This window comes from Paralichthys olivaceus, chromosome 21, assembly GCF_024713975.1.
Source record: "Paralichthys olivaceus isolate ysfri-2021 chromosome 21, ASM2471397v2, whole genome shotgun sequence".
NCBI classification, from domain to species: Eukaryota; Metazoa; Chordata; class Actinopteri; order Pleuronectiformes; family Paralichthyidae; genus Paralichthys; species Paralichthys olivaceus.
This window is the reverse complement of record NC_091113.1, coordinates 14,683,051-14,699,025: the sequence shown is the minus strand read 5'-3', so window position 1 is coordinate 14,699,025 and position 15,975 is coordinate 14,683,051. Positions and strand designations below refer to the sequence as shown.

General features: G+C 40.3%; 1 protein-coding gene across 7 annotated transcripts in view; it reads right to left on the bottom strand.

Moving 5' to 3' along the window:
- The window catches only part of LOC109626599 (urotensin-2 receptor), a 60,404-nt gene extending 47,991 nt beyond the window's left edge, over positions 1–12,413 (bottom strand). For 3 of the 7 annotated variants that reach the window (XM_069517888.1, XM_069517889.1, XM_069517894.1), the window contains exon 1: positions 12,120–12,411. Coding sequence is in view for 1 of the 7 variants with exons in the window: in XM_020082678.2 (XP_019938237.1) it covers positions 12,120–12,219 (100 nt within the window). In the remaining 6 variants the exon portion in view is untranslated. Of the gene's footprint in view, positions 1–11,736; positions 11,811–12,119 lie in introns of all 7 variants that reach the window. The other 4 variants (XM_069517891.1, XM_069517893.1, XM_020082678.2 and 1 more) reach the window with 3 other exon arrangements.
- Positions 12,414–15,975: the final 3,562 nt, after the last annotated feature.

Sequence of the window (15,975 nt, the reverse complement as noted above, 5' to 3'; positions counted from 1 at the left end):
GAGAAACCCAACAGTTCCCACAACGAACAAACTTTGGCAATTTACCAGAAACAAGTGTGTTTGTCCCTGATACTGGATATAGTTAAAGAACTCTATAATACAATTCTGTCCAACCGCATGACATTTTTTTGAATTTCTGTTTTGTTTGAAAACCTATTATATAAGCTCCCTTTTTAAATGATAATATTTCATATTTACACAAACCAGCACATAATATCCATGATTCTAACAACACTTACAAGATAATTCAGTCAAAGTCTAAGTGCAGCCACAAGGAGCAGTCACGAGCAGCAGATACGAGCTAACACGCTCCACTTCTGGTGCAGACAGGCTGATAGCTGCTGGGGAATAGAAGGGAGGTAGGTACATATCTCAGTCCAGTGAAAATCCAAATAAACTATTTCCAGCTCCAGCTTCTTGCATGACCTCATGAAGTGCTTTAACATGACAGTGATGAAACAGCTCGTTTATCTTCATGATGAGAAGACGAGCTGTTTCATTGCTGAACTAGAATTACTGCCTCACAGTCTATCCCGTCTGCTCCTGAGTTATGGTGCTGAAAACTCACAGTGCCACTTTGAATTGACCTTTGACCTTATGGGCATAAAGTGTCATCAAGTTCCTATTGTTTTGTCTGGAAATTTGGGCCAAATTAGAAGCAATATCCATCAAGGTAATCCTGATGTGTCTGGTTGACAAGGCCAAAAACATTTTTTTTAAGTATTCTTTTTTTAAAATCTAATTAATTCATCTTTGAGTCCAAGTGAGCGTTAAGACCAGATGTAATGAAAATCCCCTCTGGGTGTGCCTCACATATTGTCTTTATAAGAATGTGACGTCACAGTGACCTTGAGCTTTGATTTTAAACCACCAGATTCTGATATTTCACATTCAAATAATGTTTGTGGCACGTAATGAAATTCCCTGGAGGCGTTCCTGAGAGAATAGTCTGGAGAAACAGGTGGACGAACAGAGGCACAAATACATGAGCAGCTGCAAATATACCCAGAGCTTAATATTTGTGACTGCACATCAGGTTAATTGGAAACTAAATTAGATTTTATTTTATTTCTGCACTTGTAATTTAAAACTCTCCTCCTGCCTGACATTCTCTGTACCCCGGGATGTGATTTGTTTGTCAGTTGGCAAAGTTGATGGTGCACTGCACTCAAACCTGCACCCAGCAGTTTGTGCAAGGTCAGAGATGAATCCCATTAGCACAAATCTATCAAACTGTGAGCTCTATGAAGTCCTACAGGCAGTAACAGTGAATTCACCCCAGCTGCAGACGGTGTATGTTCTGACAGCAGATTGCAGCAAAGTGTAGTTTTAATTTCACGGCATCCTCTTCATTTAGAAATCTTAAAGAAATGGTTAAAATGAAAACATGTCACAGTGACCTGAGAGATGCAAAACATTTTCAGCCGTACAGCAAATATAAGATGCTCAGGACCTTTGAGGTGATATTATAATAATTAAATACATTCACCAGGAACATAAATGACTCATGAATCAAAAAGGTTATTCTGACAGGCCATTTTATTCACATTGTGTATGTGTGTATATATATATATATATATATATATAAATATATATCTCCTCAGTCTCTCTTCATCTCTGTCTGCCTTGCACTACCTAATTTATGATCAGATATGAATTTAGTCATGTGAAATGAGAAATATAAAATCACAGAACACAATAAAAGATTTATAGAACACCAGAGGTTTTAAAAGGGCTCCTGCGAGGCTGTAACACTGACAGTGGAAGCTTCACTGGAACAAAGTGTTCATGGTGCCACATTATGATGAAACTGCTGCGTCAGGTAAAGATCGGTATTGAAACACTAACCCGATGCTAATAATAGCACGTGGGTGAGTCAGACTTCACAGAGGAGGCAAGGTTTATGACCTATACTGCAGCCAGCCAGCAGGGGGGGCGATCAAGGTGATCTGGCTTCACTTTTGGGGAGAAATCATGCCGTCCATCTTTATATGCCATCTATGGTTAGTGACAAGAGTTTGTTTCAGATATTTAACCACGACAGTCATCAGTTGTCTTGGTTCAAAGTAATAACAATTCAGTCCACCTGTAATTTCCTTTGCAGAAAAGGTAGCAGGCACTGTGGTAAATAACAAAATGACTCATAGTTTAGTTCAGCTGCCTCAGTTTCAGGGCCCCTGCATGTGGCATCGCCCGAGCTTACAGGGACACAAGTCATTACCTTTTTAAAATAAACTGTACCACCCATGGGAGGATCGGCCCACACGTTGTTTAGGTCTGTGTCCTGAGCTCAGTCTCAACACAGTTCTTACTAATTAAACAGTACACTGTGTTAAATCTGATTTTCACTATAGGGTCTCACGTATCCCATGGAAATGTTTCATCCAAGTTGTGGCCACAGCTCCAAAGGGTTTTCTACACAAGAGTTATTACTACAGTCCTTGTATTGCAATTAAAGGCTAAAAAAATATAACAACTATATAATAACTTAACATCTGGTTTCCTTAATCCAGAAATCTGCTGTAAAAAACATGTTTTTCTGAATGTTGGTTTGTAAATAATGTTAAATAGCAAATAAGTCAAGTTAGAAGGTGCTGGAAAGATTATATTTCCTTGTCTAAGGAGTTCACACATCTCACCTTCCATTAATCGCACCTGCAGGTGACGTTCACTTATGACAAAGTAATATGACATTAGTGTCACTATTTTGCATTTAATCCCTCATGAAGCTATTAGTGCTGTGTATTTACAAGAATCTGGTAATGGTCTATCTGTTCCTCGATTCAGACAAACATCACAATCCTTTAACAAAGGAACAAAAGCAGTCAGTTCCTTCAAGAAGGTGTCTCTGTGTGAGAGGGACAGCTGGCAGAGAGCGCATCTCCTCCTAAATACCTGACTGATTGTCTGGTGTGAACAAGCTACAGGTGTTTTGGCTGCGGATCCACTGACTCCAAACTGATAATTTAGGATGATTATGCTTTTTCACAGGAATTGTAACCTGGCGACAGTATGAAGAAAATGTTCTCTGCAGGGAGACATGAACAGAACATGTGGTGACAAATGCACAGTTTTTACATTATTTTCTTTTCTCTTTTTATACCATTTTCCCTTTACATCCTCCCAATGGACTGATACTTTTGTCTTTGCTAATGTTTAATGCAAATCTTACGTACATTTGAGTAAATCATTACAACAAGATGGAAGTGATTCCTTCTTGCAGTCATGGTTGTTTTTAAGGTGGATCTGCTTAATTTATAACCATAAAAAAAGACTCCTCTGTGGCTCAGCTGTACATTCAGTCTATGTGTAGTCTCATCCCTCCTTTACCTCTGTCTGACCCTTGTAAAGACAATCCATGAGCTATAACCTGGAGGAATATGATCATTCATGACAGCTTGGTTGTGCTGTGCAGGTCTATTTATGTGCAAAGCTCGAATTTGCGTATGTGTGTATATGTGTGTTGGGATTTTGTGTGTCGACAACTGAGTCAGCTTGAGACTTAAGCTGTCCCAGGAAGGATAATTGTGGAGGAAACAGTCACTGCGTTTCTCAGATGGTATTGTTCGGCTCAGACATACAGAGCCTGCTTCTGATATCTAAGACTGCTCATGACGGTTATCCCACCGCGGGGAGAAGACGGGCGCTGGGCCCATAGTGACAAGTAACCGACACCATCTGTCCTGTGCTTTGTGCATGTGTCCTTGAATAAACAAATTATACAGATTCATGCAGGAGTATGACTGGTGAGAACAATAGAAGCTCAAATGATTGATCATGACCTCTTTCCCTCTGCTGAGGATTTCACCCCGTTTGTTTGTTTGTAAGTAAGAATACATAAAAACTCCTTAACAGACAACCTACTCCTCTGTGTGATGGAAGGACGTGACGCGGGGAAGAACCCATTTTGGTTTCACTTACTTTTACATTGCAAGACATTGCATTTTTCAGCATTTTCACCACTTCCCCAGAGAATAATTAATGGATCCTGATGTAAAATATCAGGCACATAAAGTGAACTGATATCTATGAGTGAAATTTGGTGCAGATTGATTGAATGTTAGGAGACTGTTGGGCCTTCCCGGATATTCACTCTACTGAATGCCATTCTAGTTTTAAACATGGACCCCGTCCTGTAAAATAATAGTTTTAAACTAAGGGAATAATGAAAGAATGTTGAAAACTGAGATACTCAAAGAATGTCAACTATGAAATTCTTATTAAATGTTTAGGTGTTAAGCTTCATTCAGAATCAGCAAGCCTGAACTTCTTGTAGCAGTAGTACTTCAGGACAAATCAGGCGGCGTTGTGTGATCTCTTAATCCACTAAAAAAAAGAAAGAAAGATCTGAAAGATTTTTTTCTATTTTGAGCAAACAAGTGGTAACTTTCCAATGAATGAACCTTGGCGTGACACTCTAACGACTCCCCTCTAACACTCTAACGACTTAAGCTCTTAAAGTATGAAGGCAATTAAAGTTCCACAGTCACTGAGACATCTGTTGAAGTCATTGTAGCATATTCCTAAAGACAAATGTAATACAGATGGGAATCTACATTTAAAGCAACACTAGGTAGTTTTATACCTTAAAACAACAGCTTCAAAATAATTTTAAGGGACAAACATAGAAATAGGGAGAATGGCCAGTAATGTGACTCCCTGGAGGCTCAGAACTGCACTATTTAGCTCTGGTGTACCGGGCTGGAACTATGCGACCTACTTTAGCCAGAGCCCGAGCTAGCAGTAAGAGACGACCAGCACGCCATTCTCAGTTTGGACATCATCGCAGAGCCACTAAAGAAACTGAAGAGGACATTGTCGGAGGAAACAAGAGAGAGGAAAAGAGAAAGTGACAGAATAAGAAACCAAACAATTGTGAATATCCTCACAAAAGCCAAAAGAGGACAAATACAAATATGAACTGCAAACATAAACAGTCCCTCCAGTTTGCTTCAAATAAATAAAAAAGAAGCAATTTACATATGAGTCCAAGTGACAATAATCAAAACATCATATAAACTGCATTTGGGCAATAAAACTCACATGCATTCAAATAATTATGTTATCTGAAAATCATATTATCATATGCAAACAACATACTCTCCTGTGTGAATTAGGTATAATCCTGTGCAGATGACATAAACCTGTGTAAATAAGGTATTGCTGTAATGATAAAGTAATTATATTATAGCACACAACAAAGCAAATTAACCTTTACAATAGATTGTGCTTTGAAATTGATAAAGAGGATTTCTTTCTTTCTGTGGCTCCACACTAATGCAGGTTTCTTTGACCAACATTAATAAAACCATATTTCAGATTCTACTGCTGAAAAGGAGGAGATTAAATTGAAATGTTAAAAGTCAAAGTGTTAAAAGCCGACAGATTAAGAGAAAAGGCAGCCAGACATAAAAGGGGCAGTAGCCGAGTTAAAGTTGAGGTTTGGTATGTAAGTAAAACTTGCTGTCTGATAATCTTTTCAGTCTAACAGAGAAGGTATTTTCAGTATCTCACGGTATTTTATGAATAAATACAGACTCACTCAGGCTTTGGGGCTAAAGTTGCCGCTTCATGATGAAATGTGTGGATAAAGTGGTGGGAAACAGGATGATGAGAGCGGATTTTAAATACTTAAAGGTTCAGTGAGTAACATGTTGCAGCTGAATACCCCTCACCTCACCCTCCCGTTCCCAACATGAAGGAGAACCTGTGGAAGCCTTAAATTGTCATAAAAACTCAAAAGGTGTTTAGTTTGAGAGGACCTGCTCATATGTTAAGATAAAGTATTTTATTATATTTTTTTATAACTCTTTATTTATTGTTTTTTCCGTTTATATACACATAACAGCAGTTCACATATACGGTGTGTGCAAAATATGCTATAGAAAAGTAGTTGTTGGCTGTCCTATCCATGTATGTTGGAAGGGGTACCAAACTTGAACTGAGCCCGAACGGCTTCTACGAACCACAATTAACCCTTATCCCTTCCCACCCACTGCTAGGCAAACACACAACAAGTAAATAAATAAGAAATAAACAAAGATAAAATTAAATTTAAATAAAATAATTAAATAAATAGGGGGGGGGGGGGGGCATCTAGTCACTTTCAGGGTGAATAGTAACTTTGTTAAGTACGCTAAGAAGGGTTGCCATGTTTTGATGAAAACGTTATCAGAACCCACCAGTGAGAATCTAATCTTCTCAAGTTTGATGTGAGTTAAGACTTCTTTAAGCCAGCTGTTGTGTGAGGGTGGGAAAACATGTTTCCACTTAAACAAAATAAGGCGTCTGGCCAAGAGGGTTGTAAAGGCCAATACCCGATGTTTTGACGCAGGGAGATTAGGTGTCATAGGTGGGGGCGAGCCAAACAAGGCCGTGCAAGGTTCAGGATTAAGATCCATATCAAGATAAAGTATTTTAATATAAAATGGCCCATTCTAGGGTAAAGAAAACCACAATTTGTACAATTTAGGATTCACTAGGATATTTTTATTTTCAATATCTGCCAACAAATCCCTACACCTAAATCTTACACACTAAACCTTTAAGCACAGTCACACCATGAAACCTGCTCTCACGAAAGCAGGGAGCTAATGCAAAGAAGAGATGTGATCAATTTCAGAGGCAGCTCCTGAAATTGATTCTGCTCCAGTGGACTGCTCAGCATGGTATCAGGTTCGCAGATATGGATGCAGGCGACAAAGTCTCATCAAAACAAACGTGCTGCAGGCTGTGATGCTGCTGATCCATTTCAATTCCAGTCTTACTGAGTTTAACTGAGGACAACACCTTAGTTTAGAGAATGTATAAAGAGAAAATGATGAAGGCAAGTCAGTGACTCTCAGCAAGAATTTCAGTCCACCTCTTGCCTCAGGAAGTAGTCATAGACTCCTGGTTCCAGCCACAGGGACAAACTGTGGATTTATCATAATTAAATCCAGCGAGACAGATATTTAAACCAGATCCCAGTGGATGGCATTACACTGGATGTGAGATTATAACACAGGATGCAACTGCAGCATGTGACGGCTACGTCCCTGATCTGTTTTGTCTCGTGTGCATCTGCTCACAAGGGGTCTGTCTGCTGTGTGTCATGCAGTAGACATATTACGTGAGGTTTCTGGCACAACTTCTGTATTTCCTTGAATAAAAATGTGTGTACTCAACTAAACGCCAGGGTTTATATGAAGCTGTGCAGCTTCTGCTCCTGCAATTACAATAAAAACTGGTTCAAACAAATGAATGGTTTCGTCAACAGACACACCTGAATGAGGTGTTTAATGAGCAGGGGATCACTACTCTCTGACTGCAGAGAGGCCAAAGGCTAATCAAACAAACAGGCTGGTTTCTGATTTGTTTTTATAAGTTATTGTAAAGCAAGAAAAATGACTTTCTTTAATCAACAGATGGTTTGTCCAGGATTTGTTGTATGTGTGGGCAACCTCTGTGGTTTATTTCTAATCAAAAAGGAAGTTCAGATTTATCTTAATGATTGTATTACTTGATGGAAAAGCAGCCATGTGCAATTAAATATAATACAGACAACTGAAGATGCGTTGCATCGAGAATTGAGTTGTGGACAGGACAATCGTAATGGAATCTTGGACAGGAGAATCGTGAGGCTATTCACACTTTAGGAGGAATGTTACAATCCTTCTGTCTAAACAGGCTTTTTCTATCCCTGTAGGCTAATTTAATATAAGCAGAGAGAGAACCAGCAAGCTGGCAAATCTGCACTGAACATAAATGCCGCTCAGGATGATGAGAATGTTTTCTCATCGATGTCTAGTTGCTGCATCCTGTATACATTTCTGAGTGACTCTGCAGTAGCAAATCTGCAGAACTAGATCTCCACATCTTGTTTTCCCCGTGACAAACTGCTCTGATGCACATTTTAATTATCACGTTAGTTCCCCATGTTCCACTCATCACTGCCTTAAACCGTAATCCTTTTCCCAAATGGACACCAGGCCTTTATCTGCAACGCCCATAGTAATCCACACACACACACACACACAGACACGCACCTTCCGTTTATTTCTTTAGAATTTAGAGTAAGCTCCGTCAAGTAGTTTAATATTCACTCAGCAGCGGACAGGGCCCAGGCTGTGGTCAGTGTACCGGAACAGTCTGGACTCTACCCCTGCAGCAGCCAAGAGGCCCTTCATAATCTGCTCTATCGCCACACAGTGGATGAGATGTGTCGGAGCGTATTGGCTGCGGGGGGCTTGAACGGCTCTGCGAGTGGAGACTGGTAATAAGAGTGTGAACAGAGGGCAGTGGGAGAGGTTAAAAAGATTGTCTCTCCTCTTTGATGCTCTCCCCTTTGCAAACCCAATATTTCCATCCTCGCTGTGTGTGTGTTTACCTGAGAGGAAACAGAAAATAGGCTTGGAGTTCAAAGCAGAGTGAGGTCACAAATAGGACTGTTCCTCTTTGAAAGAGCCTGTGCTGTGTGATTGTAGAGTGGGAATACGGTGTCTGGGGACTTCTCTGAAGTGCAGCAGGATCAGAGCAACTCCATCACTGACAAGCTCTCCTCTGGAAGTGTAAGAGTCTCTTCCAACCAATCCCCTCCCTGTGGTTTGTCTGAAAAGCCTGAGTTAGACAGCTGACAGTACTTGTTGTGCACAGAGGTCGCCTCAGTTCAACAAGTGTGAATATCCTGTGTGGAGTTACAGCTGAGATGAACTTCCTGTCTAACAGTGAGTCAATCAATTGGAGAAGCTGCCACAGAGAGGCAGCTGCAATTTTACCGGTGAGCATCACTCAAGGTCAAATTGTGTCTATTCTGAAACATCCGACATGCAATGTTTGAAAAAACAACAGCAGTTAAGTTAATCATTCAAACTTGTGTATAAACTACACACACAGACAGTAAATTTAGTTTAACTTTATGAAAAACATTGGACATAAAATAGGTGCATCCGGTGCAATCTGGTTGACAGGAACACATGATGGCTGCATTGCAAATAAACCAGGTAGGGTGAACACAGTTTTCTAACTCCACTGTGCACCATAGACTGTTTAAAAAGCTCTGCACACAAACAATAAAACAGTATATTGTAGAACTGTTGGAGGTGGACTCGCTAATGATAAGGAATAATTCTGTTTGACTGAACCCCCCAGTGCATCAAAGAGCAGCATCATTCTTAAAATAATTATACACGTGTATTATTCACAATATGGAAAGTGAAGATAAAACAGAGCATTTCGTGACTCATATAGGTCACAGTCTTTGATTATGTCCTTGCTTGTCATCTTCTGGCTGTGATAAAAAAAACTGGCTAAATGTACTCGCAGACCCCTGATTTAGATACAATGTTCATCACAGGATGTCAGATGATTCACTGCTCATATGAAAACCAATAAACCGCCCAGCGTTAGAGGTGCAGGTGCATGATGAAGACGTCACGCTTACAAAACTTGCTGCCTTGTAATTGCTGCACTTTGCACAACACCTGCCTATAATTGTGAAACTGTAGAGTTCATATATAGCTGCATACAACACCTGTGCAGTGTACTCATTACCCCCCCCAATGGTTTATCATGGGTTTAAGTTCTTATTGAAACGATACACACTTTGAATGTGTTTTTGCTCCCAACTTCAACTTGTGTGGACATTTTGATGAGCTTTGGAATAACTGCAGTATGGACATAGTGGAGTCTCATGTAATGAATCGTCTGTGAATGTTGTTCTGTGGCCTACTTTAATTCAGATTTTATATCCTTTAAACATGATGCATGAAAAATAATTTGTCATATTGTTATTGCCCTCATGGTTTGTTTCTTGTGTGTTTTATGTTGGTCAGCATCTTAGTGCCATTGCTTTTTTATCCTCTTGTAAATCGTATTTTTTATTGCAGTGTGGTGTCCCTGGACGAATAAAAGTTAGATACTGTAGATACAAATAAATTCATTCTCCTGGATTTGTTTTTATTTCACTGTCTTGAGACTGTTTGGGTTCCATGGAACAATTAAATTCATGGGATCATGTAACAATTAAATTTCACGGAGTATGAGCAAAGTTCAGCTACTTAACATTCACCACAGCGAGCAGTAGGTCAGGCCCGGTGCGTGCTGGGTTACACAGGCCAGAGAAAATGAATAATGACACTGTATCCACCCTCTTCACAATTTACAACACAGCTCTCAGTCGACCACAAGCACCAGAATTCTGACAAACAACTGCACCACAATATTAATTCACTCAGGTGTAGTTCCATTTAAACTGTGCATCTCAATATCTGTCCATGCGTCATCCTGTTTGCATTACTGCTGTTTTAACCCTTGTACTTATTTATTACTTTATTTTCCTTTTAATCCCCTTCTGCTGCTGTAACACTGTGAATGTCCTCAACCTGGGACTGATATATGGTTCTATAATTATATCTCCTTCACTGACTTTTCATAAATTTGATGAAACCTCCTCCTCCTTCAACATGTAAAGATGTAAAAACTGATACACAGAGGCCAAGGTCCTATGAACCTCTGTGTATATACACATCTCTTTATCAGCTTACATCAAATTAAAACAGTTAACTCCTGAAACTCCAAACATGTTTTGTGGACTCAAACACTTCACCCACTCGTCCATCGGCATAGTGATGAGTACATCATGAGTACATTTAAAATTTTGGGTGAGCTATCCTTTTAAGAGGACAATCTTCATGTCATTAATCATTGTTAACCTCCCAGAATCAACACTTCTATAAAAATGTGGAAACATGTTTCTGTAGTCACTCTTCAGTCCAGCTGGAAGAGGCGCTGTGTCTAAAGCACGGTTCATCATACATGTGGGTCATTAATGACACTGAACAAGAGCAGAGCGATGGCAGGGTCAATCTGTACTACCACACCCACACAGGGAAGTTCTTCAGTGCAAGGCCCGACATCACTGTTCCCATTAGGAGTGATACACTGCTGAGCGAAATTCAATCGTGATAAAATGATCTTACTGCAGTTTTAAGTTTGAGGCAGGAACTCATTAACAAATGAAATCCAAAAGCTTATGTTATATTAACAGCAAACACAAACAAGCCCAACAATACTGACATCTTTTCATTATCAGAATTTTCTAACTCATTTTTTGGTTTAACAGGAGAGAAAAGGACAAACCGTTTGGAAAATGTACATCTGGCTAATTTGCCCACAACCTTTAAAAATGAGCTTTTCATATATATATCATATAGTCCTGAACGGAGCTGAAAGGAAATATGATCTGCATTTTTATTGGTTGGAGCTGAACCTCAGTGTAGAGTGTCAGATACACATGACCAAATATTATGATGAGGGGCTGCTTGGGTGGTGAGAAGTATTGCTGAGCAGGAAAAGTAAACAGATACAAGAAAAAAAGAACAACTTGTCTTAGAGAGGTGTTTGGTGAATTAGACAGAGCTCCATGCCCGTATAAGGTGATTTGATGATAATGAAGTGGGCCAATCTCTGACATGTTTTCAGCTGGGCTGAGATCTGGTTTTTGCCAAGATCACATCACATGATTCTCATCATTCATACATTCAAATCATCCAGTGAGACCCAGAGCCTGGAAAAGTGGTGACTGCTACACTCATTTAATCATGTTCTCTCCTTATCTGCTCTAATGTATTTATTTAACAAGTCAGAGGTTAAGCTTTAAAGGTTTTGTGAGCAGGGCCATACATTTCTGTGCTCCCACTTTTTAAAATGTTCCATGCAAAGAAACATCAGGGAGTGCAGAACGCTGCTGCCACTCACTCTGAATCAGGAGGAAAGACCCCAACTGGGCCCCGAGATGTCAGGGACGCACAACCAGCCTGTGGTGGGTCTGCCTTAGAAGAGAGTGTCTTGTGAATATAAGGCAGAAACACCCGTTGAAACTAAGGTACACAACTGAAGATACGTCGGTGGTTGTTAATATCCCTGAGATCTGCTGGAGGTGGGCAACTCAACATCAAGCTAATATAGAGGAACTTCAATCATACAAGGGGTATTCACCATCTTGTCCTATGTTGTAAAGATTTTCATTTCAAAACAAAGTCTGTTCACACTAACACACTGAAAACAGCATAATGCACGCATACATGTGTGTGAGGCAGGAGGATAGACGCAGCCTGGAGAGTTTTAAGTTGGAGACTTACCTCTCAAATCTCTGGAGCTTTCACTGCAGACACAGGATCCTTCAGTTCCAAGCAGGTCCAGAGGAAGTGGTGGATCTCTACCCACTTCTGAGATCAGCATCTCCCAGTGTAGGCATGTGAAGAGGTTTAGTTCTGCTTACTTTTGTTTGTCTAGTCTTGTTGTGTTAGGAAATATGTCCCTAAACTAGATTTAACTGCTCTGCTGTTCTCACTCCTCTGTCTGTCTGTCCTCCATGAGCATGTTCCATTTTCTCTCTCTCCTCCAGCTTGCAGGTGAGCCTGATTTGTAATCTCCCTTCCCCCCTCTTTCCTGTCTTCCTTCCTTCCTTCTCCTGTCCAGGTGGAAAGGATTATTCAATGAATGATCTTTCTCCTTTCTGCTGCAAAGTCATAATGTGGCTAATAACACAATCAGGAAATGAATTTGAGTTTTTACAGTCTCTGCACTCCCAGACTTAAATACAACCCCAGAGTTTTAAACTCAAACAATGTCACCAGCATTTTTCCAAAAGTCTCAATTTTGAGAGAAACAGCACAAGTGCATTATAAACTATAAAGTATATATAGCAACTTCAAAAGGACACTGTTCAGCATACACTTAAAGTGGATTATACAGCAGCGCCTGGAAAACTTACAATGGATATTTTTATAGCTTTGTGTGAATTATGGAAATCTGTGCAAATCTGTTTTAACTGCTGTGACGAGGAGCTGACTACAAGAGCTATCCCTGAAAAAAAGAAGAGGCTGCAAAAGTATTTCTTATGGGGCCTCACATCTTAAGTCATTTGGTCCAGAGGTTCTTACTTTTCAGCTTATTCTGAACCAAATAACAGCTGTGAAAGGGAAATTGTAAGCTGCTTTGGATGAAAGCATTCTAAATGACATGTGATGCAATGATCAAACTTCATTTATTGTCTTCATTCAAACTGAAGAATACTATTTCTTCTGTGCACTTTTCAAATGCAACACCAACGTAGGGGATGACAGGACGTGCGCACGTAATACAAAAATCTTTACTCCGTCAGCTACAATATAAAACTAACCAGATTAAACATTATCAATTTGACAAAGACATGAGCCTTGGTTAAGAATCTTGGTCCGTAGTTTAAAGTGTGTAAATTTCCTTTTTTTGAACCAAATTGGTGGATTATTTAAAGCAACAGTAATTCTTATTTTTGACCACTTGGGGCGGTAGAGTAATCATTAATCAAGATGTTTTTATCACCTGAAAAAACTGTTATGGAAATGAAGGCAGCCTCTTTTACTATTTAGATGCAATCAGACACTGATTTATGTTAATTCATATCATAATAGCACACATTGTACGACACACACTGAGTAACCCTGTGCGGCCTCTGAAGTCCTCTGACATTTACAAAAGTTGATTCTGCCGAACTCTGACTAACTCCGTATAATTAAAATTAAGACGTTAAGATGGTTTCAATTAATGTTTCTCTTCTTGGGGGAACAGCCAGAAACTAACTCAAGTTAATTGTGTGATGCTTTAACTGCGCTCCAGGGACGAGCCTGTGCGGTCAGATTGTGTCCCCAGTTGTCCCTCAGCAGGATGTGCACTCTGTCAGTGACCAGAGGCTGACTGATGGCCTACAGTGGGCATCACACATTAAAGAGCTAATCTTTGCTTATCTGACTAAACTGAACGTTTGGCTGCTTGTTCTGCTCGTGTGAAAAAAAACTAACTGGAGAAAACACATCTCAAAGTCTGAATATTTACTTTTAGTATGTATAAACTGAGTGCAGACACTATCAGGACCTCTCTTTCAGTTTATTTGCACAAAACGGAATCATTTAAGTGTGATTTCTCAAAAAGCTGAGGGAAAATGGAAGGAGAATAAACCAACACGTAAACCAGAAGTGGCCACAAATGCAGCAAGAATTTCAGCGCCCTGTCAGATTCAATGTTCTGAAAGAGAGACTGAGATGCAGACCCACAGACGAACTCAGTGAGAAAGTAACTCTGAGAGTTTTGGCAGCTGGAGGCGAACGTACCTGACTTTATTATAATTACAGAGGTGTTTGGTGTGCGACACTTGGCTCGGTTTCTCGTTTCAAGAGTGTCCGTGCCACTCTGCTGCACTGCTCACCTCGTCTCAGCTGAGATAACTGTCCAGCTTGAACATGGCCGCTAATCCTCTCCTGTCCTCTGAAGGACGAGCCAGCGCGGGACGGGAGGGTTGGAACTTGAATGGCCCTCAGAAGAACACCTATTACTCTGCCAAGGCCCAACAGTCCTGAGAAATTCAATCAAGCTGCACTAAATTGCACAAACTTATAGATATCAGCTCTCTAAACTTTGTGCTCATCGTTCCTGTCCTTGCACATGGCTGCACGCCAGAAATCACGTCATTCCTGTTGGAGCCCAGTGTTGTTTTAGCCGGTCGCACACCTCCCAACTTTGTTATCTACGTGTGCACGGTCTCCACACACGTCTCTACGACCCCTCGGTAATAAAGGAGCAGAGAGATTCTCAGATTGCTCCTGGAGGAAGATTACAGAGACTTTAGGTAAAGATGTGGAAGGATTCTATGGAAAATAATCCACAACTTGTTTATCGTGGAAAAGAAGCATGTACATCCTGAAACGTTTGCTCCTGGAGGAAACTAGCCAGCGCCAAAACTGTTTATTACCTCTTTTACTGTGGTGTGGCTGTAGCAGCTATGTTTATGTTAAAGTCAGTATCTCTGTGCTGATGAAGCAAAAGTATAACAGGGAGAGTGTTGTGTTAACGTACTTTAATACATGTGATTTATTTGACCAAAATTCTTGTAGTATTCACAAGAAAAATGTATACAAAAGTTAAATGTTAAAGAAATTCCTGGATGAGCACCTTTGTCCAGATCTGCACTAACACGTACTGGGTTGTTTCTCTGCCCGTGTCCCATCTGTCCATCTAGTTCTGTGGTAATGCGTTCAAACTTCTCTCTCCATTATAAATGATTGCATCAATATATCACATTCACTGACCTTCTCAGTCCAACACTTTGATATATCTCATCTGTTTAAACTGCCACAGCCTTTTTATGCAAACTCTCTTTAATTACATTAACCATCATCCTCGTTTCGATGCAGAACGTCCATGAAACAAACTGTTGTAACTTTGCCAGAGAGAAGCAGAGGCAGCCCTTCATCAGTCATTTGATCTGGTGAATATCACAAAGACTCTGTCTCTGCCTCTAGAAGGAAAAACGCTTCACAAACGAGCCACACCAAAACTATATCAACAACAGTCCACAGTTTGGCAGCAGGTGACCTGAGCTCTTTCACCACTCACTGTTTTTCCCACTGAATCTTTAACTGGGACAAATATCTCCACCCTCTGACAACCAGAGGACATTTTGAAACTTTACACAACATTTCACAGCTCAGTCTTTTTTTTGAACTGTTCAGTTTAAAAACAGCATTTCATCATCCAAACCTCCCCCCCAGCATCTGTCTGTACGCTCTGATTCTCATTCTGCGCTGCAGCTCACCTCTGTGACTGGACCGAGCCATACCATCATGCATCAGTGTGACGAATGCACACCGGTCCCCACAGAGCACAAAGTTAACAATCTACAGCATCCCATAATTCCCTGTTTCAAAAGTGCCATCCAATCAGACTCAGGTTTACACATCCACTTTGCCTGTGTCCTAATACTGCACAATACTGAGGCAGTCTGACATCAATTTTCAACACTGCGTGATTTCAGATGAAATATTCAAAGTGCAGCCTCTGGTTTAAAGGTTTTAAATGGACTTGGGGTTCTTTTTATAATCGATGGACAGAATATAACTAGAGGCTGACTGGATGCTGAGGGAACACAGTGAGAGAAGTTAGTATTTCATGGAGCGATTG